This window comes from Vombatus ursinus, unplaced genomic scaffold, assembly GCF_900497805.2.
Source record: "Vombatus ursinus unplaced genomic scaffold, bare-nosed wombat genome assembly UNPS02010320.1, whole genome shotgun sequence".
NCBI lineage: Eukaryota > Metazoa > Chordata > Mammalia > Diprotodontia > Vombatidae > Vombatus > Vombatus ursinus.
In genome coordinates, this window is record NW_020950098.1 from 3,224,670 (window position 1) to 3,250,278 (window position 25,609).

A 25,609-nucleotide genomic window follows, 5' to 3' on the forward strand; every position below is an offset into this window, starting at 1 on the left:
CAAAAACAAAAATAAAACAAAACAAAATGCTAATTGAAGGGCTTAAAAAAAAAGGTAAATGACATCTTACTATTATTATGAAAATTTTTTTAGGCTCTGGGACCCAAAAACTGCATAACTAGTAAGTGACAGAGTCAGAATTCACATCTAAGTCTCCTGAGTCTGGATTCAGCAGTCTTTCTACTATACCTTCTTCCTGCCTTTCATGTCTCCATATTTTATTTGCCTGGCTAGATTTTAAGCTCATTGCAGCCTGGTTCTGTGTCCCACTTTCCAAAGCACTTCATACAATATCTTGATCAATAAATATTTGTTCAATTGAATCGAACTGAACAGGTGATTAGTACTCTAGAACCTAACCAAAATTTGTAATATCGTTTCTAGGAGTAAACTCAGAAAACCAGTATTCTGAGAATGCCAGAAATCCATCCCCTTTAACTATGGGCATATAAATGAGGGTTAGGGTCAAACAAAAATGGAGGGAGGGAACGTATGTGAAGTAAGTGAAATTTCACTTGGTGATTAATGACCATGCAAATAGTTAAGCAAAAAAAGATAAAAGAAAAAAAAAGGCCTCAGCAGTGATTACTTTGGCAATTTCAGCAAAACCTTATTCATTTAAATGCCACCATATTTGAATTCTTGATAATTTGAGCATGGTTGATAAGCACCTTGGCAGTATAAAAAAAAGTTTACTAAGCAAATGAACAATGTTAACAAAAAAGAGTAAATAAAGATTAACGTATTTTACACAGCATTGTATACTTCGCATGAATTAGCAATGTAGCTAATTACTGCATAATTAGAAATGATTCTTATCTACTATGAAGGCAGACCCATCATGAACTCTACTTGGCAAGACTTTCTTAGCCATGATGTCAGATTTCTGTACATACTTGATAATAACATTAAATTCAATTTTTTAAAAAATATTTCACAATTCAGACAAAACTTTCCCTCAAATTACTAGAACATTAATCTTGTTTGCTTTTACTTTATTTTTATCTAAAATATCTAAAAAAATTATCTTTTTACTAAGTCCTAGTGTGGTATGTTTGAATGATAAATGTGAACTAGTTTTTACTGTCAATTTGTTTCCTTTTAGTGGTATTAACTGAACATATTTTAGTCAAATTACAATTAACTACATGAATCCTCATTCAACAATTGTAGTACATTATGTAAACAAAAATTTAATTGACTACAAATTAGTAACAGATATTTGCCAGGACATTTATTTGTTGGAGCATTTATGCTTAGCAAGAGTGATCGCCTTCTTTAGGTATCAGAGAGTGATAGCAATCTCCTTTGGATAGTTTGAAAAGACAAGATTTCAATATGACCCTTAAACTGTAAGTGTCCCAGTTATCTGACTTAGAAAAGTAAAAATGTCTACAGTAATCCCAGAATACACAGAAACCCCAATTTCCTTTTTCCAGTTTTTTTTTTCCCCAAATGAAAGTAAGAGATTAGAAAGTTAAAGTGAGGATATATGGGGGCAGTTAAGCACATGTCAGTAGCAAATGCAGTCCCTAAGCCCCACTTCCCTCCCTGCTTTACACTGAGTGTTGTCCTTCCCTATATGTGCCTGATGGATTCACGTTCAAATATGGTTAAGGATAAATCCATAATATGTTTTATCATGCTTTTTTCTCCTATGGTCTTCTGGCTTTCCTAATGTTTTCTCTGTTGAACTATGCATACATATCATTTGGAAAGAAACTGGTGAAAGAAATTGAGAGTTAGAATGTTCCAGGCAGAAATAGCCATTCCCTAGTATGTAATTTGGATACCATTTTCTCTAAATGATCAGATACAGAGGCCTGAGCCCTGTCTACTGATAGAGACTTGTACTGTAAGCCATTTATTAGTTTTTGCTGTTGGGCCAGTCATTTTACTGCTTTGGCGTAGAATGCAAACTCCTTCAGGACAGGAACTGTTTCATTTTCTTTGTAACCCTAGCATCTCGGACAGTGCTAGACAAGTTAGTAGGAGATACAAAGATAAAAATGATGCAATCCCTGCTTTCAAGCAGCTTATATTCTTCACTGAACTAGAAGTGTTCATCTTCTTTCCCAGTTTCCTCACATCATTCCCCATCCATGTGCCCTCTTTCAAATTCCTACATCTAACTTACCCCTTTTCCTGTGGTTATGCTTCCTTTAGACTTTCAGACCATACTCAATGTTCCCATCATTACCTATGTCTCTAGTTGATGTGTAGATATACCTTAACTATTATCATTAATTGTTTCTGCAAATGCAGTGTTTAACAAAACAAGTTTGCAAGTAGCACTTAGTTTCATATGAATAGTGCTATAAAAATGGGACTGTGAATTGTCTGATGCTTAGGAAAGTTCATCCCACTGAGGGCTCAAGAGTTAGCCAACATTATGATCTGTATCTCGAGTAATCAGTGGAACTCTGAAACAGTGAGGCTTTACAGTATTAAAATGGGATTTAGTTATCAGGTACATATTTATTGTAAAGTGATACTGACACAAAGTCATAAACAAGTGACAAGCACACAAAGGTGTGCTTACATATATACTATAAGGAACGTTGTCTCAGAAGCACTCTCATGAAGCAAAGGGCTTGGGTCTAATTTGGGAGACATGTAGCACAAGCTGAACTCTGACTTCTCTCCCAACACTGACAGTATATGATTCTCTGACTTGTCCAGGCTCACACAACTAGGGAGTATTATAAACAGTATCTGAATCCAGTTCTCTCCTAACCAGCACAGCTCTTTGACATGACCATGATGCTTTCACAGAGTGTAAATAAGCCAAATGATTTCTGGGTTTTCCTCTAAACTTTAATATACAATGTAAGATTTAGCACTGCAATAATAAAATAAAAATTAAACCCTTATTTATGTACACACACACACACACACACACACACACACACACACACACACACACACACAAAGAGAACCTTATGTTCTACCAGGCTGATATTCATGGTCGGGGGGGTAGGCGGGGAACCATAGTGAAGAGTGTGAGCTCTAAAATGAGAGGACCTAGATTCCGTCTCTAATGCTTACTACCTGTGCTACTTTGGGCAAGTCATTTAAATGCTCTAGGCCTCATTTTTCACTTCTTTAAAGCGAGGGGGATTGAAATACATAGCCTCTGAGCTCCCTTCCAGCTCTAAATCTACAATACTGTGATTTTATTCTCAATATAATTGGTCCAGAACTGTCCAGCACATGAGCTGAGCTTTACAAAGAGAGGAAATCCCAAGGTGTTCATGAGGCTGTACTAAAGAAATAGCCTTTTATTTCTCTCCAGGTTTTCTGAGCATCCTGCTTGTCATTTCTTTATAGAACAATAGTATTCCATCACAACATATTCAGTCATTCCTCAATTGATGGACATTCCCTCATTTCTAATTCTTTGCCATCACTAAGAGCTGCTATAAATACTTTTGTACGTGTAGGTCCTTTGCCTTTTTTAAAAAAAATAAATCTCTTTGGGATGCAGACCTAGTAGTGGTATTGCTTTGTCAAAAGGTATGCATGGCTTTATAGCCCTTTTGGCATAGTTCCAAATTGCTCTCGAGAATGGTTGAATCAGTATACAACTAGACTTAACAGAGCATTAGTGTATAAATTTTCCCACATCTCCTCCGACATTTGTCCTCCTTTTCTGTCATATTAGCCAATATAATAGGTGTGGGGTGGTAGCTCAGAGTTGTTTTAATGTGCATTTCTCTAGTCAATATTGATTTAGAGTATTTTTCATATGACTATAGATAGCTTTGATTACTTCATCTGAAAACTACTTGTTCATATCCTTTGACCATTTATCAATTGGGGAATGACTCTTATTCCTATAAATTTGACTCAGTTCTCTATATATGAGAAATGAGGTCTTTATCAGAGAAACTTGCTATAAATTTTTTCACTTATGATTACTATGTATTTCTTCCATTCTATTTTCCCCTTGTTTGTTCTATTCTCTCTCTCTCCTTTTGCCCTGTCCATTCTCAAGAGTTCTGCTTCTCACTTACCTCCCCAAATTTGCCCTCCCTTCTATTAGCCCTTCCCTTTCTCTTATCCCTCTACTTTCCCATAGGGTAAGTAGAGTTCCATATTCAACCAAGTATGTATGTTATTCCCTCTGAGCCAATTCTGATGAGAGTAAGGTTCAAGTGATGGCTGCTACCTCCCCCACACCTTCCCCACTACCATAAAATCTCTCTTGCCTCTTCTATGTCAGATAATTAACCCCATTCTACCTTTACTTGTCCCCTTCTCACAGTGCATTCTTCTTTCTCACTGCTTAATTTATTTTTTTTAGATAATCATACCATCACATTCAATTCACATCTGTGCTTTCTATACTCCTTCTAACTGCCCTAATAATGAGAAAGTTATTAGGAGTTACAAGTATCATTTTCTCCTGTAGGAATACAAACAGTTTAACCTTATTGAATCCCTTATGATTTCTCTTTCCTGTTTACCTTTTTATGCTTCTCTTGAGTCTTATATTTGAAAGTCAGATTTTCTATTTAGATCTAATTTCATCAGGAATACTTTAAAGTCTTCTATTTAACTGAATATCTATTTTTTCCCCTGAAGGACTATACTTAGTTTTGCTGGGTAGGTGATTCTTGGTTGTAATCCTAGCTCTTTTGCCCTCTGGAATATCATATTCCAAGCCCTCCAGTCCTTTAATGTAGAAACTGACAAATTTTGTGTTACCCTGACTGTGAATCCATGATATTTGAACTGTTTCTTTTTGGCTGCTTGCAGTATTTTCTCCTTGACCTAAGAGTTCTGGAATTTGGCTATAATATTCCTGGGAGTTTTCATTTTGGGATCTCTTTCAGGAAGTGAATGGTAAATTCTTTCAATTTCTATTTTACCCTCTAGTTCTAGAATACCAGGGCAGTTCTCCTTGATAATTTCTTAAAAGATGATGTCTAGGCTCTTTTTTGATCATGGCTTTCAGATAGTCCAATAATTCCCAAATTATCTCTCCTGTATCTATTTTCCAGGTCGCTTGTTTTTCCAGTAAGATATTTCACATTTTCTTCTATTTTTCTTTCTTTTGATTTTTGTTTTTTGTTTTTTTATGTCTTATAAAATCATTAGCTTCTACTTGCCCACTTCTATATTTTTTAAGGAGTTATTTTCTTCAGTGAATTTTTGTATATCTTTTTCCATTTGGCCAATTCTCCTTTTCAAGGCATTCTTCTCTTCATTATATTTTTGTGCTTCTTTTATCATTTAGCCTATTCTGTTTGTTAAGATGTTATTTTTTTCCAGTATTTTTAAAAGGTGCCTCCTTTACCAAGTTGTTTACTTTTTTCATGATTTTTTTCCATCACTCTTCATTTCTCTTCCCAATTTTTCCTCTACCTCTCTTACTTGATTTTTAAAATCCTTTTTGAACTCTTCCATGGAAGACTGAGACCAATTCATATTTTTTTTTCAGGCTTTGGATGTAGTGGTTTTTACTTTGTTGTCTTCTTCTGAGTTTGTGTTTTGATCTTCCCTGTCACCATAGTGACTTTCTATAGTCAGGATCTTTTTCTACTGTTTATACATTTTCCCAGTCTATTTCTGGACTTTAAATTCCATGCTAAAGTGGGGCTCTGCTTCTAGAATGGAGGGACCACTGTCCCACACTGGGGACCTATAATTTTTTAGTTCTTCCAAGGTGGTCTGATCTAGGGAAAGATGTGTTTGTTACTCTCCTGGCCTATGCTGGTCTGTGAGTGACCATAAGCACACTTTTCCACCCTGGAACTGTGACAAGGATCCCAACTCCCCTTCAACCACAAGGTCTGGTGTGCTAGTGGTCCTCCTCACCCTGCGAGTGAGACCCAGGACTGTGACACAGATCCCAGTATGGGCAAAGCAACAGAGTCCTGCCCCCAGAGTCAACAAAGGGACCCCTGTAATCTCCTTCTGACCATTTGTCTGACCCCTTTACCCTCTGTGGACTGAGAGGTTCAGAAACTACCACTGATTCAGTTACCCCAATGCCTACTGTTGGTCTGCTCGGGGTGTGGCCTGTGCTCCACTGTGCTCCTCTCTCACCCTAATGTAGCTGACCTTCTAAGTTGTTTTGAGATGAAAAATTGTTTTACTCCATCCTTTTGTGGATTCTGCTGCTCCAGAATTTGTTTTGAAGCATTATTTAAAGTTGTTTGGAGAGGTTTGGCGGAGAGCTTAGGCAAGTCCCTGCCTTTTCTCCACCATCTTAGTAGCTTACATTCTATTGATGTCTTTCAAGTCATTTATATAATTATATGTGTGTGTGTGTGTATATATATATATATATACACATACATAAGCACACATATATATACATATTTATGTGTGTACATATATACATATATATATGTATATATATATATATAAATTAAACCTCCTTGAACATGATTTCCATCATCATCTTGCAAATTTGATGGACTTGCTGTTGCTAAGCTTAAGAGGTCTTAAAGATCTGTTTGTTGCACTATTCGGTAAAACCAATACAGAAAAGGTAAAGGAAGTAGTCACTGGCAGTTTTTACATCAACATGGGCTTCTATCATTATCCATATTTTTTTTTAAAGCATGGAGCACATCTTATTACAGGATAAGTTCCATTCCCCTGAATATCTTTCATATGAAGTTAAACTTAATAAAAGCAACCTCATCATTCTACATTTCAGCAGGGTTCACTTCAAAAACATTACCCTTGAGACCATCAGAGACAATTTTTGTTCCTTGAATCTTGGTGGCAAGTACCTTGCCAATATTGTATGCAACATATTGAACTTACTTGGTGCCTTGATATCATATTAATTCTCCTCTGAAAATGGAGCCAGCATCTTTCTTTTTGGCTTGCTTTTTCATTCCTTTTGTCTTTCTGTGGTCAACCACCATATTGCCTTTCAGAAAGCCAAAAGAAATATGAGGTATTTTATCAAATAATAGCTAGGTAAATTGCATCCACAGCATTTCCTTTATCTGATAGCTTAATAATTCTGTCAGAAAAGGAAATGAGGTTAGTTGTGCATGGTATGGCCATTCTTTAAAATCAACACTTCCTTATCTGGATGTTCACCACTATTTCTTTAATAATCCATTCTAGAATTTTCCCAGGGATAAAAAATTAAGCTGACAGACTCTATTCTCTCTTCTCTTTTTTGAAAATAGGGTATCAAGCTTGCCTCTTTTCTGTGATTTGTCAGATATCACTGAGAATTGCTCAGCAGTCACACTGATGAGGTTTCCAAGGCATAAAAATGTAGTTCATTTGAGATGAGACTTTAATTCATCTAGGGCAGTGAGATACTCTTTGGCTGTCTCCTTACCTACCTTGGGTATCAACTCCTTGTTAAGTCATTTTTGTTGTGTTGTTTTGGTGTAAAGCATATTCTCTCTTTCACAGAAAACAGAAACAAAATAAAAATCAAATAATTCTACCATCTCTTTATTGTCAATTATCTCATCCACTCAAGCAAAGCTCCTATCCCTTCTCTAATCTTTTTTCTTCCAGCATAGTTACAACAAACACTTTTTTTGTTGTCCTTAGTTTCAGGAGAACTGAAAAGTTTTTTGGACAATATTTTTATAGGACTGTACCACACTCATATTCATTCTTATCCAACCTTGCTTCTATCTTCTATACATTCCATTTTAAAATCTAAGCTAGTGCGTTCACTGTATATCCACAACAATTTTTTCTGTTAAATTCCATTTTTTTTCCTCATTGGAATTGTTTTCCTTAGTGTCTTCAGAATTTAATTCTTGAGCTCTTCCCATCCCTTTGGGATTGACTTCCTTGAAGCATTTCTCCATAAGGTCCTCTCTTTCCTCAGAACCCTTTGAAACCCAATTCCCCCAAATTTAGAGTACATGTCAGACCATAACTGGATTTTCTCTAGCACTCGGTCACAAACTCTAGAATGGACTGGTTACCTACTTCCCACCTCCTGCTCATCCACCGAGTTTTCATCATTTCCTTGCCAAACTGTTTCCTCACTGTTAATGAGAATTAGATCCAGAATAAAATAGTCCCTTGTTGGTTCTTCCACTTTTCTAAAGGATGAAATTATTCCTGAAGTTAAAAAGTTATTAGAGAGAAGCGTCATAAGATACTTCTGCATAAAATCTCCAGTCACTCCTATATGATGTCTGTGGTGTTACCCAAAAACCTCATTTCTCTCTGATAAAGCCACTCATTTCTTCCTCCTTTGCACATCACTCAAATCACTCCATCATACTTCTCCCTTCTGGTTCCGGGCACCTTTTTAATATACAATGCTATTCCCTCCAACCTTCTAACCATTCTTTTCCTTCTGAAAAAGGCATTCCTGTCCAGAACAGAACCATGGTTTATAGTCATGGGTTTCTTCCTACAAAGTCTGACATCTTTAAAGTCAAATTTGCCATCTTGCACAGGGACCTCTAATTTCTCTTGTTTGTAAATAGACTCATTTGAAGTCATAGGCTATACTTTTGAAAATTTTTTTTGGATTTTCGTATACTCTGAATATCTGGCTGTCTCAGCTGCTATTCTGTTTTTGTGGTTACTCTCTATAGTATCTACCTTGGGTAATACAGCTAGATTCTGCTTAGTGTGACTAATGAATCCTTCAAAATGGTCACATGAATTCAAATTCATACTATTCAAAGTTATATAAAATATGGTCATTTCTTCCACCCCAATGGAAATATCAAATATAAATTTGAATAATGTGAAAACTTCAGGGAAATCACTTTTTACACTAATTGGGACCTGGCCGTATAGATATATTATGTATGTAAGATAGACATCCTTTTTAGTTTAAAGTGCCATTGAGAACATTTGTAAGGCAATTGGCAAATACATTCTTACCAACCTTTGTCAGCTGTATTCCTCCTCTGGTCAGGAATCTGTCATCCCCCTCTTGTAAGCCATGGTCCAGAAATCCAAATCCCATTCTCAAGTGCAACGTTTTTAGCCAGCTGTTGAGTTCCCAAATTAATTTTTCTGTTCTACATTCTTTTCCTTCAATGGGCAACAGTTAAGAAAACACAACTTGTGCCCCTGTGGTCTTCAGTTTCTTGTCTAAGATTTTTTTAAATTTTTAGCAATTCTTTTTAGGTATCTTCTGGAAGTGGCATTTGTGGAATGGAAATCACCAGAAGTGAGGAACTGTCATCCATTTTGATTAGTCTTAAGATATTCTGTTATGTTTTTAGATGCATTACAGGCACCACATCTCAACACGTAATGTGGAAGGTGTGTCCAAATCCCTACACATACAGTCACCACCACCCCCAACATCTGGTTATGCTACCATGTGTCTCCCAGAATCCCCTTTGATTGGTGACATTGGGCTTATGTTTCAATGGTGGTAGGCTGTAAATTTTTCCATAAGCCAATCTTAAGCATTAGAGAAAGAGCTCTTAACTTTGTGTCTTGGATCCTTTCTCTGAATGTTTTTAAATGCATAAAATGAAACCAAGAGAAAGAAATAAATTATGATGAAATTGCTGTCAAAAAAATTTTTTTTTAATTCATGAACCCCTGCATTAGAGGAATCGCCTCAGATGCTATGATAGTCATAATTAGTTTACTCATTATGTACGAGAAGATCCTTGTATATAAGTTTAAAAAAAAACCTACCATCAATCTTGAACATGTGTAATGTTGCTCAGTTGCAATTCAGCCGTCAAAGCTGGAAAGCCAGCACCCCCCATATAGCCAGGATTCCAGCCTACCACTGATTCACTAGCAAAGAAGTTGTTAAACATTCATTTCAAAAGGGTTCTGCTTCTCACCATTGCCAGAAAGCAGCAGGAAACAGTATGTGAAGCAGCTGGCCTTTTCTTTCCTCACCATGGCTGCCTTTCTCCCCTGCAAGGCTGCAGCTGCCTCCCTTGTCCCAGTTTACCATGTTTGTAAATGAATTCAGGATGTAATGGAAACTGATGTTCCTTGGAGGGAAGTTTTTCCTCTTGGGTTTGAGGAATGCAGCTGGAAAGACAACTCTGCGTTCCCTTCCTCACCCTCCTCCCCTAATAATCTAGGATGGCACGCAAAACTAATGTGTTTTGGTCTAACAAAATGGAAGAAGGTGACCCGGGTGTTATCTTAAAATGAATGAGCACAGGTGATAAAAAGAGAGTGTAAGAAAATCATCATAATCTCTGAACAGATGGCTTCGTCTTCTTCCTTATGGCTACTGCATCAGAGAGGCTCAGTTCAGTCTTTGATAGACCGTCATGGCTGAGAAGCTATAACACTTGGTTTGCTGCTGTTTATTTATTGTCTCTCAAGAAAGCACATGAAATCTCTCTCATAAGATCAAGTCAGGGAACTCATAAATATTCTTAAAACTTTGAGTCAATAAGCATTTATTAAATACCTACTATATGCCAGGCACTGCACTGAACCTGGGGACAGTCCCTACCATCAAGGAGACCACAATCTAACAGTAAACAACAAAAAAATATGTACAAACAAGTTATATACAGGCCAAGTAGGAAATAATCAACAGTGAAGTCTCTAGACTTAAAGAGGGTTTGAGAAAAGTTTCCTGTAGGAGGTGGGAATGTACTTGGGACTGAAGGAATCCATGGAAACTGAGGCAGAGATGAGGAGGGAGAACATTCCAGGCATGGGAGACAGTGAAACTGTCCAGAGTCAGGAGATGGAGTATCTTGTTCATGAAAGAGCAAGGAGGCCCGTGTTACTGCATCGAAGGGATAAGGGGTGGGGAGCCTCGGAGGGGAGGATAAGGAGTAAGAATACTGGAAAGGTAAGGACAGTGGGGATGCTAGGTTATAAAGGACTTCAGATGCCAGAGGATTTTGTATTTGATACTGGAGGAATTCTGATTTAACAGGAAACCACGGCAGTTTACTAAATATAGTGACTTGGTCAGAAAATCACTTTGGTAGCAGAATGGAGGGTGGACTAGAGAGAGAACTGTGGAGGCAGTGAGGATGACACCTAGGTTGCAAGCTTGGGAAGATAGTGGTGCCCTCAACAATAATGGGGAAATTTGGAAGGGAGGAGAGTTTAGGGGAGAAGATAATGAGTTCGGTTTTGAACATGTTGAGTTCAAGTTGTCTGCTGGACATCCAGTTCAAGATGTATGAAAAGCAACTGGAAATGTGAAACTGGAAGTCAGAAGAGAAGTTAGCTAGATCTGAGATACCATCAGCATAGAGATAACTAAATCCAGAGAAGCTGCTAAGATCACCAAGTGAAGTAATATATAGAGAGAAATACATGGTCAGAACAGAAAACTAAATCAGATGTCTTGATGCTTGCCTCAAAGTATGTTTTTAAGAGACACAGATGGTGTTTGTTTGAAACTTAGTACAATGTTCAAAGTGAAATACAGTGCAGTTTGCTATATGGCTTGCTTCCAAGGTTAGAGAAAATTACAGTATATAATAATGGATCATCAATACTGCAGTGGGATTTATAAAGATGGCCCCAGCCTAGAGATAATATTCTAACAAGTCAGTTGGTCCTTTTAGAATAAGAACAAGGAGAAGGAATTGGGAAGCCATCTCTATTCTGCCTTGGTTTGACAACCTCTAAAGTATTGTATTTGTTTGGGGCACCACATTGTAGGAAGGATATTGACAAACTGGACCTCATCCATAGAAGGGGATAAGGAGAACAGTAGTTCACATTTATATAGAATTTGTAAAATGCTTCCCATGCTCTAGGTATCACTGGGGTTGCTTCATTCTGTAGACATTTTAATCAGCTTTGCATGCCATCCTCTATTATCTGTCCAACTGCCCTGTCCTCCTCTCCCTTCCCCCACCCCAAAATACTATTTTCCCATCTCTCATCTAAGTCTCACAGCCGTCCTCCAAAGCCAATGCCAACTGATGGACTGTTTAGCTTGGAGGAGACCTGAACACATGATAGCTGCCTTCAGATATTTTAATAGCTGTCATGTAGATAGGATTCAAGCTCAATATGCATTGGATTAATTGACCTTTGAAGTTCCTCCCAAATTGGACATTATGTGATACTGATTTCAAGGATGGGGGTCAGATCAGCCAATAAAAAGATAATGGATGTAAGGCCTATGAGAAGCTTGGCTCACATGAAAAGGGTGTGGATGGATGTGGGGTTTGACAGAAATCAGTGAGAGGCTTGGTAGAAAATGGAAGGCTTTGGAAGCAATAACGATAATTTGGTATTCCTGTGAACCATAGTGGAAAGTCAGTGAAATATTTTGAGTAGCAGAGATTTAAAAAGCAGTGGGCTTAAGAAATTATTTTAAACTGTAGTTCATGAAGAGCTACACAAACAGGTAGAAGTCAAGCAAGAAAAAGAGCTCTACTCCAGTCATCTGTCAAGACATGAATAAGAGATGCATATATGAAAATGATTTATGGTTTATGGTTCTATGGTTTCCTCCAGCCAGAAAAAAGAGTCATTGCTGCTCTTTGTGTGAAAGAAGTGGAGGGTGGAGGAAAGTAGCACCATGAAGTAGTAGCACCACAGCTTAGGACCAGGGAAAACAGGAGTAGTCCCCATTTTTATGAAATACTGAATCCTGGAGCTAAATAAATGGTTGTCAAATATTTGCTGAATCAATGATTCCCTATACTACTTTTAAAGTCACTTCATTTTGTTATATGAAATCAGCCATTTTCCTAGGAAATTATTGTCCCAGTTGTTAGAAACTCACTAGCTCAGGTTAACCTAAGTAACTTTCCTAGGTGGACAAAGTACTATCAAATTAAATCACTTTGTAAATTTTTACCCCAAAACCTTCTACACAGAAATGTAACAGTTTAGACTCAAGATGAGTTGAAAGAGGTAGTAGAATAGGTAGTAGTAAGTATAATGGAACTGGAATCAGGAGACCTGAATTCAAATCCCAGCTCTGACATTTACTAGATGTATGACCATGGAGAAGTTACTTATATTTCCTAAGCCTCAGTTTCTTCATTTGTAAAATGGGGGTAATAACTACCTACACCTCACAGGATTATTGTGAGGAAAGCACTTAACAAATCTGAGTTACTGTCATTATTAACTATTGTCCCATGAAGTCCTTCTATTCCAATGCCTCATTGTAGTGTTAAAGTGACCCTGGAATCTTAAAGGCCTTGTGAGCTGTGTATACAAGCTTTGTGACAGGTCTTTACTATGCTGGAAAGGCTTTGAGTATGTCTCTGGTTCTGGTGGCAGACTGAGTCCATTTTCCAAGGACCAACCTATCTAATTACATAAAAGCGTATCACCAGTATGTTGGCTACTTGGTAATGATTTTTTTTTTTTTTTTTTGCAGGGGTGGGGGGGAAGCAGGAAAGATGGCAACCCATGAAACTAAGAACTTTAAAAGAGCCTCAGTCCCATGTGGCTCCCATCAGGTTCTGCAGCGACATTTTCAGGTGGCAAGAAAGGGGGATGGGGTATGAGTTTTTAGACCATCAATAAACATCAACTCAATGGATACTCTAAATCTGAGACTCCTTTTTAAATGACCAATAAGGGAGTGTAAATGATGTTCCCTTCCCTAAATCATGACATGCTTGTTATAAACAATGCTAGCAGAGTCAAGTTGCAGCTAAATGGAAGAATGGCTCACAATCACACCTTGGAGAAAGAAGCAAAGAAAAGAGTTGGTGAACAGGTTTTGCTGTACTCCCGGGGCAACAAGAAACATGACTGAATGAGATATCTGGTCATCAGGGCCAAGTAAGTGGGAATAGAATCATTTGAACACAGCAGAGAGGAACACAGCTCCTATGTCCAATAGTGCCCTTAAAATGTGTGAAGTACATAACCAATGAGATGCGTGCCACTATTACACCCATTTTGTATACAGCGAAGCTGAGGCTCACTTTCTCAGGACCACACAGCTAATAATTATCTGGACTGAGAGCAAAGTTCAGGTTTTCTAATTCACAGGATTAGGGACTGTCATTACACAGAACTGGGCCTGTGGAAAGAAATAAATTATCAGAAGCAGCTGGTATCCATGGGGATCTTTGGGTCCTCCAATCCATTACCCCTTTGCCTTCAGAGAGACTACACTTGGAGACTTTTGATGACTGCCCCCCAATCCTGAGCTTCTTTTTTACTCCTTCTAAAAAAGTCAGAGAATGTTCTAATTCTGTCACCATGGAGTAAGAGAAAAAAGTATGGGACAAGGTATGTACCATAATTGTAGCCAGCACCACACCACAACAGGCATAGAGAGGCAATAAAGGGAAGGTTTTTTTATGTCATCACCCTAGACAAGGATGCTCGGTTTTAAGGGCAGTACCTTGCATTAGAGGTAAGGCTTCAGTATGGACTACCTTAAAAATACCTTTGGCAGAACTTATGTGTCTATTTATTTGGACCTACTTTGCTGAATGCTAATGGTTTGTATAAAATTTCTACTCCTCCTCCTACACGCGTCATTGGTTTTGGTGGTAGTTAAAACATTTAAAAATAAAACAGGCTTGGCAATAAAGGAGGAACAAAAAAAAAGTCAATACATTGAGCAGGTGACTGAAATTTTAAGTTGGATACAGCTAACCTCAGGGTATTTCTGTGAAAAAAAGGAACAACAGAGTTTTTTGGTGTGTCCCTTTCTTAAATCTGGATGGATATGGAAAATGCCCAAGTCCCAAAAAATACTAGTATCTTTCTTTGAGAAGAAAGGGCTGTCTCAATAGTATTTAACATCACTGAAAATAATTGGAAGAAGGTTCTTCGTGTTTTTGAAACTTCAAAAGCAAAGACTTGTTCTAGGAAATGTATTTTTACAGTGTAACATTTTTACAGGTAACCTTGTACAAGGATTGTGACATGGAAGACTTTGGGTTCAGCGTATCAGATGGACTGCTGGAAAAAGGAGTATATGTTAAAAATATTCGCCCCACTGGACCAGGAGACCTAGGTGGCTTAAAGCCATATGACAGGCTCTTACAGGTAAAAGCCAAATGTGCAATTTCAACCATGCATGTCTCAGGTGGAGCATATAATTAACTTTACAAGACCAAATGGGCAAATTTAGGAATGAGAGTGGTGGTCTATTCACCTGGTAGAGGATGATCCCACTGGGGAGAGCCTTTCAGCTCTGTTCTTTTCCCATTCTCTAAGGTCCCTTCCAGATCTAAGCCCTATGAGTCCTTCCCACCAGATCCTCTCTCCAAACTCTCATCACCACGGCTCTGGCATCATTTTGGTCACAACCTCAAAGCCTGACTTCACAAAGTGATCTCCAGGTGTCAAGAGGAAGGTGGAAGTACTGGATGCAATAATTTATTCTATTGTAAAAATTGTTTTAAGAAAGAAAAGTCCAAGAATAATGTTACCTTCTGTAATAGGATCTTTCAGTAAAGACCTATGCTCTTTTAAAAAACAGTCAGTGAAATTTATTCATCTCACAAGACCTTTGATTCCTAAGAATTACACATTCCAAAGAAGCAAGCCAGGTTAATGCTGGACTTGTGGTATTGGGCTGGTAAGAGCAATGGACTAGAGTGATGTGGTTTCTAAATTCCTGTTGTCACTCCTAGATCAGCTAAATGGGTTTAATATTCTCCAAAGGCCCATCACACTCAAGGTAGCTGCAGTTCCCCCTCCCCCCCCTTAAAGAGACAAAGTCTGCAGGACACCTCATCCTGCTAATAAGCAGTCATCCTCTATTAAATCACAGTCTGGGTGTTTCTAATTTGAACTCTCACACCCTGAATAATTCCCCACCTAGGGCTCAGAGATTCACTCCAAACCTTAGGGTAAACAGCCCTTCTATAGCAACAGGCATTGTCACCTGAGTAATTGCTGCTAAGGACCCTGCCCAGTCAGTCCCCTACCAGGAGGGAGAGGGCCCAGATAATGGTTTACTGAGAATTTATTCCTTCCTCTCCTATAAGGAGTGAGTCCCCTTAGAATTTACAGTCGCCTCTTAAATTCTAAAGTCATGACACTGACCTAATAATATACTTCAAACTCATGAATAGATAACAAAACAATCACTAGCATTCAAAGGCAGAGCTCCCTCTTAATTTGAGGGGGTTTAATATAAACATAATACCCCCTTCCATAATGAATTATAGATTATAGTTCCTCGGAACATTCTATTCCTGGAGATTTGATATAAAGGTATCACCTGGTAAATGTTCCCAAATTCCCCTTTCTCAATGGGTCAGTTGTCTCACTTGGACTTTTGTCCCAGGCTTCTACACTTAATATGGACAATCTCCGGAACGTCCCTTTTCCATATATGCTTTCCAGATAATTGAGTAAGTATGGATAAATCTAACACCCTCAACAATTCCCAACCCAGACCCCCAGCACATATACCTTTCCAGATCCTCTACTTCCCCCTCCAACATTTTACTCCTGGCCACATGCATTGGGCACACTTAAACCAAACTGGTGTTTTTTACAAAACTTTTCTCAGAAGTTCCCATTGGTGTCATGTAAAGGAGATTTCCAGACATCCCTTATGTAATCATGAGGTATTCCTGACTGACGCAGCTCAGGACCCTTAGAGCCAGCCAAGCAGCTGCAACTATAATGCCTGATATTTCTCATAAAAGGCCAAAATATTTCACTCTTCCTTTGGGCTTACATGCTGCTAAGCTAGGTTTCACTGGCCCAAGATACTGTAGATTAACTGCATAAAGATGGCTCTACTTAAAAAGCTACATACAACCTCAGAGAAAAATGAAAAGATACCTTATTGTTACTGTTCCACTAGGGATTCTAATTCTAAATGTCATTTTTAAAGTCCACATATTCTTTACCTTTCAATTCCTGCCTAACCAAGGTTAGAGAAATGTTGAGATAAGATTCGTGAGAGCAGAGGTTTCAAGGTCAACTGCCATTCTGTACTCATTAGTCCAAGTTCCCAGTGGGTCCATTACCTTTATGGGCTACTTTCCTGGGGGCATTCAGGAGCTGGGGGAAATTACTCCATTTGGTTCAAATTCAGTTGCATAAAAAGGCTAGTTTATATATAAACTTTCTCCCCCCGCTTAGAACTGCCTATTGGAAATTAAAGTAAGATCAGAGAGTTGCTCAGAAAACACATGGCATTAAAGTAAGGTCTGGCTGTTTAAGGCGTCACCTAGGACAGCCTCTTGCTAGCCAGCACTAGAAACAAACTTCCCCAAACTAATGCTACTATAGACAAAGTGGCCCACATTTAACTCACACCTTGGTTCTGTTTTATAATAATACTACCTCTCTTAAGCTCATATCATCTTAAGAAATCAGAAAGTCCAACCTTCCCACCTAGAGAAAGCATTTTCTCTACAACACCTACGTGGCAACTTTAAATCTCGATTGTGAGTTATTTGCCACCTAAGTCAGATACATAGCCCTTCCTCCCATCTTAAATTCCCTGAGCCAACTGATTCAAACCAAGTTAAGTACTTGTTTCCATCATGAAAAAATACTCACTTCCATTAACATGGATAACTAAGCTGACTGTCTTAATCAATTAAACAAAATTCTCATTAAAGAGGATTCCAAAGTTGTTTTTTTAAAAATTTTTTATTTAAATATACTCATATACCAAAAGAATCTTATTATGTAGAAAGCAGCACCATGGCATGTATCTCGGGATTCCTTTATCATTCTACCTACCCTTCTCTCTTAACCACAACTTCAAACCTATTAAACTTGCTCTTTGCTTTCATTATTAATTCCTCCTTTTTCCAACGTATCAGTCCCCATTCTGACTTCACTTGCTGCCCTAATACTTCCTTACATCCCATCATCTATTTGAATGATGGCCTCCTTAGAAGTCTAGAATCCCTTGGTCCTTTTTCCTACAACCATGGATTACTCTCACCATTTGTTTTTTTCTCTTCCGAGGCTGCCAAATACTGGTATTAAAAGGAAGAAACTAAAATGCCAGCAGGTCCATTATAAAACAATGCAATTTAACATCAACTGGGCTCAATAATTCTTTTATTCACATTTTGTATATTGTCAAATTCGCCATAGGACCCATTTCAAACTTTTTCTAACCTCAAGCTTCCACTATCACCACTATTTCCCTCATTCTAATATGATTACCCAGCTAAAGCTCCCTTCATATTCCCCTACTTCTCTGAGAATGATTATGTCCTGGCTCCTTTCCAAGACAAACCCATCCATTTCCACTCCTACTTCTTCTAGGATACTGTTCTATCACTATCCTTGTTCTTTTATGTTTTCATCTTTTCCTTCTCTACAGGCACCTTTCCCCGACCCCATACATACTATACTCAGGTATTCTTTATATTAAGGAGCATTTTTAAGCTTTAAATTCAAAAGCTTTTCCTCAGTTTTATCTGCTAACACAGTGTTCTTAACTTGGGATCTATGAACTTGGTTTTTAAAAATTATTATTTTATAACTGTATTTCTAAATAGTTGATTTCGTTTGTAATTTTATACATTTGAAAACATTATCCTAAGAAAGGATTTGTAGCTCTCACCAAAACAAAAAAAGGTTAAGAATTCCTGTCCTAAAACTCTATTCTATCTTCCTTTCCCAATCTCTTTTTTTTTTAAAAAAGTAATATATCCTCTTCTTCACTACCCTCTTAGTTTTTAGCCTCCTGCTTTGTGACTCCAACCCCTACCAACTCAATTCAAGAAGCCTTTATCAAGCATTCACAGTGTACAAGATATCGCACTAGGTGTTGGAAACTGAATGACAAAATGAAAAGCAAACCAGACCCTGTCTAAGAGGGTTTTATTTTACCAGGGAGAATATAACACAGAAGGAAGTACATAAAAGGTAATTTAGGGATGAAAGAAGTCCTAGTAGCTAAGGGGTATCCGGAAAGTTTTCCTGTAGATTTCTTCTAATGTGAACCTTGAAGAAGTTAAGGTTTCTGTGATTAGATGGTTAAGAAGGGGCTGTATTCCAGGCATAGGGGGAGAACCAGGTGGCTGTGTGAATACCTAGAGGTGGTAAGTAAATGACAAGTTTAGGGAAAAATAAAGAAAGTTCTGAAGGGTTTGAAGGGAAATGATTGAACAGAATGGAAGGAAAGGCTGCAGCTTCATTTTTAAGAGTTTCAAATAACAAAGTGAGTTTCTATTTTATCCTAAGGGCAATTGGAATCACTGAAGAGTCTGAGTGGAAAAATCACTTGTTCAAACCTATGCTTTAAATTCTTATACTGGCAGCTGAATGGAGGATGGATTGGAAAGGAGGGGAGTAACTTAAGCTAAGATAAATTGTGAATTTACTGCAATAATGTAGATGGGAGGTGATAAAAGGCCTGAAATAGGGTGGTAGATGGATGTGAGAGAGAATATGGAGATAGATAGAACCCACAAAATTTGGTAACTGATTGGATATGTGGGACCAAAGAAGGGAAGATGAGCTGAGTTTGTGAATTTTAATAACAGGAAGAATGACAGTGTCAAAAGAAATCAAGAAATGTGGAGGAGAGAAAGGAAGATGATGAGTTGTGTAGTGAACCTGTTGAGTGCAAAACACCTATGAGACATTTGGACAGAAAAGTTTAGCACAAAACCAATGATACAGGACAGGCAGTCACGGAAATAATAAGTGCTGAATATGTAGTTCTGGGAATCATCTGCATAGAGATCATTGAACCCATGGCAGCTAATGAAATCAGGAAAGAAGGTGGTATAGAAAGGGAAGTAGCTCCAGGACAGAGTCATGGAAAACACTAATGGTTGCACAGGGTTACACAGCTTACACCAATGAGGATCCAGCCAAGAAGGAACAACCAAACAGGTAGGAGAAATAGGAGACAGCAGTATCACAATAAAAACCAAGAGAAAAGTAGCTTGGAGGGGATAGTCAATCAGTCCATCAATCAACAAATATTATGTGGCAATTATCAATCAGGAACTGTTCTAGGGGGTAGGCTAGAAGTACAAGGACTGAAATTCCTACTCACAATGAGCTTAATATATACTGCATAAATACAAAGTTAACAAATACACACATTAAACACAAAGTAATTTGGAACGGAAGGCATTAGCAGTCAGAAGGGGGTCGGGAAAGGAAGGTTTCACACAGAAGATGGTGGCTGAGCTGCATCTTAAAGGAAGAATTATGAGAAAAAGGCAAGAAGGGAATGCATTCCAGGCAGGAGGGACAACCAGTACAGAGCCATGGAGACAGGAGACAAAGTGAGTAAGAACAGAGAGAAGGCCTGGATCACTGGATGTGTCAACAGAGTCAAAAGCTGATGAGATCAGAAGATGAAGACTGAGAAACACCACTTAACAATTAAGAGATTGTTAGTACCTTGGAGAGAGGAACTTACCACTCTACCATACTTTCTGTCTTCAAACTCTGCCCTCTTTCTGTATTCACTGCACTGCATAACATCCTCTCCCTCCTGTCTCGACCCTTTTAAAATCACTTCTGGTTTCACCTCAAGGTGGTATGTTTGGGGTTCAACTGTGTTGTCTTATGACTCAAACACTAAGCCCAAATGACAGAATGGCCCTTCTTCACCTTTCAGGTTAACCACGTCCGTACGAGGGACTTTGACTGCTGCCTCGTTGTGCCCCTCATAGCAGAATCTGGCAATAAACTGGACCTGGTTATTAGCAGAAATCCCCTGGCATCCCAGAAGGTGGTCCCAGATCAACAACGTACTTTACCTGGTGGAGAGTGGGGAGACCAGAACAGAGCTTTCTTTCAACAAACTGGACATGGTGGTAGTCTGGAGACACGAGAACCCACTAATACATTATAGCAAAGATTTTTATAAAATGACAAAGGACAATATATACATGGTGCTAAAAAAAAAATCCCTTTAAAATATCTGTGACATTTGAGGCACAGATCAATCATGTGGCATTAATTGTAAAGCACAGGGGCTTTTAAATGTCTCTCATGGCTCATGTTCACTATTCTTTTAAAATTGGAAGTTTTTCTGGTAACCACTATGATAAATGGCAGGCCAAGCCCAATGATAAGAGCAAAAAAGATAATGAAAAGTAGGTAGGTCTTTTCTTCCCTCCCATTAATAAAGGATCTTTTAAAAAGTCAATTTCATACTTTCATCTTAATATGACTGGTTTTGAGAAAGAAAAAAAAAATCTCATTTTCTAAAATATCCTTTATGATAAAATCTTATAATTCACTTTTAAACCAGCTGGTTACTGGGTCTTAATGTAACAGTAAGCTGTATGAACAAGGCTCTTTGTAAATTTAGCTTTATTATGGGTAGTGTTTTGTGAACTCTTGGTCTGCTACAATGGGAGGGGTGCAGATACAAAATTAAGTTCTATTAAAGTATTTCCACAAACATGCACGTAAGAGGCTGTGGTAGGTGGTGGTGAAATGTATTGCCCAAGTATAGGAACAATTTTACTAGGATGTATGTTATTCCCTATGCAAGAAAATACTAAACAGGTCATGTCTTGGGACCTGTAATTTTTTTTTTTTTTTAAAGAATGGGGATTATTTCTTAAGTAGCTGAAAACCTCTGAAAAAGGACTACATTACAGTAAAAACTCAATCTGAGGGTATTTGTTCTTAAGTTCATTTGTTTTCCTTTTTTAAAAAGACTTAAATAAACACCTGTAACAAAGAACAAAGTGTATTCAAATGAGGTCAACTTAATGCCAGGCAAATCAAATCCATATCACTACATATGTTGTTTTGACAGATTGAGGGGCGTATAGCACATGTATTTAGAAATTCCACTGAAATATATTTTGTTCTGAGCCATGCCACTTAGAGATTGTAAATACATTTTACAAAATACATTGCCAATTCCTACCACCCCTCAAAGCAATAAATGGTGACAACTGCTTCTTATCCTCTTGAGCAACTGTTTTCAGTTGTTTGGATATTTTGAGTAATCACAGTAATAACTTATCTGTTAAATATAAAAAAAAATTAACTAGATATATATATATTGATTGTAGAACCTTCATTAACAAAATAGTAATTTTCTAACCCTTTTCGTTTGGGTTAAAAATTCAAACACCATTTAGACAAAGTATCACTATCTTCTTTACCCTTATTACATGAAAAAGCTCACCTTCCTTTTGTGCACACACAAATGTTTCCTTCATTCAACACTGCCAGGGCAAGAAAAGAAAATTTAAAGCAGAATCATGTTTGAAAGAATCATGAGTCACTTAAATATGTATTTTTATTTGTAACAAACAAGTATTAAACTGTAAAGTATTTTTGTACAAATTTAATACTTTAATAGCATGATATTTATCGTCTATGTATGGTTTTTGGGAGCTCAGAATTGTTGTAAATTTGTATGAAAAAAAATCAAATTGTACACAGTGGAATAAACAGTAATTTAAAAAAGACAAAGTATGATATTCAGTATAAATTCTCTGAGACCTAAATCCACTTTGGCCAGATATTGCAGAGTACAGATCAGATATAATACAAAATTGAGAGTTTCATCTAGATGAATGAGGTTTAAAAACAAAGGTCTTAAAATAATGCAGGACTTCAAAAAATCTAGTTTATTGAAAGTACTTTATATTATACAGATATCTATGATAAACCATGAAAGTGACAGAAAATGGTACAACTATTGTGCCATCTTTCTTTAACAAGGGTAATTATCTTGACCATGGAAGATTGCAGTTTTGGTTTTTTTTTCACTTTCAATTCAATCCAACAATTAAGCACCTACTATTTGCAAGGCACTGCTTTTAACAACTGTTACACAGAAGCAGCTAATTACCTGGTCAAATTCTACTAAAATGAACACTAAAGCTATCCACGTTCTTGACTTTCTGGAATATGTTATTTGTAAATCTTACATGGAATTTAATCTATATCCAACCAGAGAATGGATCAAAACCAACAAGATGAAATGTAACTAGAATAAATATGAAGTCCTGCATTTAAGTTTTTAAAATCAATTAAGTCAGTAAATAATAGGGGAGGAAGGGGGAAAATCTGACTTGAAACCATTCATGTGAAGAAAAAAAACAAACCAAGGTGGTTAATCTTAGAAAGGACATTGGTAAAGTGGTGGGTGTCCAAAGGAAAGCACAAGCAGGCTGATGAAGAACTCTGAGGTCATGCCATATAAGGATCAAAAGAAGAACTGAGGCCTTCAAAAAACATTTACCCCAATGAAGAAAAGACTTAGAGAAGACATGAAAGCTATCTAACATCTAAAGGGTAGTTGTGTGAATGAGGGATTACAGAATTAGCAACAAGGGGTAGAAGTTGAAGAGGGGTACATTTAGGCTCAATATAAGTAAAAACATCTTAATAATTAGTTAATGCAAAAGCATAATGGGCTACCTTGGGAGTAAGGAGTGAGTTTCCCCTCACTGAAGGTCTTAAAACAAATGCAGCCTGACACTTTTCAGGTATGATGTGGGGAAGATTTCTTCAGATACAGGCTGGACTTGATGGCCTCTTGGGGGGGGGGGTTCCTCAATTCACATTCTACAAACCAGTGTGAGATGGCTGCTAAAAACACTAATGTAATCTTGGGCTGCATTTATAGAAGCACAGTCATTAGAGCAAGAAGGGTAAATTAGACTTGTTTGGCCACAGGGTAGATCTAGGAATGATAGAGGGAGGTTACAAAAAGGCAAATTGAGGCATGAAGAAAAACTTCCTAACAACCACAGCTATTTCAAAGTCAAACTGTGCTGTCTTGGATCTCCTTACTTAAGGTCTTCAAGCAAAGACCGAATGATAACTACCACTTGGGGGAGTGCAATAGAGGGAATTTCTGTTCCGATATGGTTTGGACTAGAATTTGCCAAAATTAGATCCAGTCAACAATGGCATGGGTTGCCTTACAAAACAGTTCTTTGTCCCTGAAAAACCTTGTGAGCTCCCTGTCCCTAAAAAAACCCACTGTTCAATGATACGATGGAAGGAATTCCTGCATTAGGTTAGGGGGTGGAGGGGATAACAGAAATCTTTTCTCATTATATTCTATTATTGTAAAGTGTTTGGTTACAATTCAAACATAATTTCTTTTTGGCATTTTTTACTATCTTTCAATAAGACATTAAAAAAATTCTATCGCGTAATACATGATTGCACCATGGAGATGGTCACATAATACTTTTTTTTAAAGAAATGTTTTAAAAATCTGTTTATCTATTTATTCAATGTTCACATTCCATGGACAGCTTTTCCAATGCCAGACAGGCTTTTCCCAAAATGTTTGTGGGGTGACCTCCTTCTACATTGTCAGTTGGAGGCTAAATTGCATATTTGCCTAAATATAACAATTTCAGAGGTAAGTGTACATTTGGGGTAGAAGAAGAGAATCTTACAATAGATCCTAAAACCTTTCCTCAAAACACTTTTTAAACATCATTTCTGGCACACTGTTTTTCAGGCGCAGTTTAGAGTCATACTTTGTTTTACCTAAGGTTGATCTCTTGCTGATTTACCAGTCTTGGCTCCAAAAGACTTATCCAGCTGCAAAGGAATTAGTTAGCTACCACGTTACACACTCAGAAAAACATGCAACAAGCCCTCAAGGCACTTCCCAAAAGGAAGCGCTCCGCATGGTTTGGGCCATGGGAACATCACTGAGAGAAGCATACAGCTTCAACAGGTGGGTACCTTTTTAAAGGAGGCAACACTCTTTTGGTATATTGAATTCTAGTATGTTTGTTTTAAAACACAGTCCCCTTACTGTAGCCACACCCTCATATAATTTTTAGATTTTCTGTGCTAATCCAATAACCAAATCACATTATCAAAGATAACCAAACATGGACTATAATTATACTAGCAATTAAAGCCATAATCCTAAAAGTATGAAAAAGTTCAAATAAAACTATGTAAGCTAATGCTTGGATTCTATGTTATATATTATGCCAATAAAATGCATTTAAATCTTCATGGTTGTGCTTTAAAACAAAATCTGCTTGATTCTGCAAAATCCAAAAATTCCACTTAAAACTTGACCAATTTCACCTTCATAATTCCAAGATACTGCTATGTATTTTTCTCACCAAAGACAAAAATACATCACAATCATTCTGTTCAGCCAGAAATTAAGTTCCTTCACTGACTGTAGTTTTGAAGAGCTGCTTGGGAGTCAAGCTATTCAGGGTCATATTTTGAAGTCTGGCAGATACAAATGGAGATGTCGGTTCAACCTGTCAAAATAATAAAAAAAAAATGTTGATGCCACTAAAGTTATACCAATTTACCATATTTACTAACTTAGAAGAAGATTAGGAAATTTGATTCCCCCCTCCACCCTTTTAAGTAGTCTCCTTTCTGGCAGCCTAAACCTTTAAAGTTGTGGGTTAAAACTAATGGCTCTAAGCCAACGTAGAGGTTTTGATAGTACTTAACAGATTGACCGTGGATACAGTCATAGTCAAGATCTCCAAACTGTTGTTTTGGTTTTTTTTTCCACATAACTCCAATCAAATAATTTTTAACACACAGCCCTAGTATATGAATATATTTATAAATAAAATCTGTGCTATGTAAATAAAATATATAAAACATGTGCTTATACTTATGTACCTTATAAAATACACAAAAAAAATGACAAAGAATATGAAAACCAGTATTTTAAAGCTACTTATTAATAGTACAAAACACCCTTTTGCTCTCACTAAAATACCAATAAAGTTTAGTGAAAGCAATGCCATTCATATACTTCATTATTTTTAAAAATTCTGTATCCTGGGGAAAAGGGTACACTTACAAATAATGATTGCTT

General features: G+C 37.3%; 2 protein-coding genes across 6 annotated transcripts in view; one reads left to right on the forward strand and one right to left on the reverse strand.

The window, feature by feature from the left end:
* GRIP1 (glutamate receptor interacting protein 1) overlaps nt 1–21,981 on the forward strand; it is a 790,436-nt gene extending 768,455 nt beyond the window's left edge. For all 4 annotated transcript variants that reach the window (XM_027854162.1, XM_027854159.1, XM_027854160.1 and 1 more), the window contains 2 exons: nt 14,752–14,898; nt 20,423–21,981. In XM_027854162.1, the coding sequence (XP_027709963.1) occupies nt 14,752–14,898; nt 20,423–20,659 (384 nt within the window). In that variant the 3' untranslated portion in view covers nt 20,660–21,981. The remainder of the gene's footprint in view (nt 1–14,751; nt 14,899–20,422) is intronic.
* Nucleotides 21,982–22,051: 70 nt separating this feature from the next.
* The window catches only part of HELB (DNA helicase B), a 48,963-nt gene continuing 45,405 nt past the window's right edge, over nt 22,052–25,609 (reverse strand). For both annotated transcript variants that reach the window (XM_027854158.1, XM_027854157.1), the window contains one exon: nt 22,052–25,031. In XM_027854158.1, the coding sequence (XP_027709959.1) occupies nt 24,927–25,031 (105 nt within the window). In that variant the 3' untranslated portion in view covers nt 22,052–24,926. The remainder of the gene's footprint in view (nt 25,032–25,609) is intronic.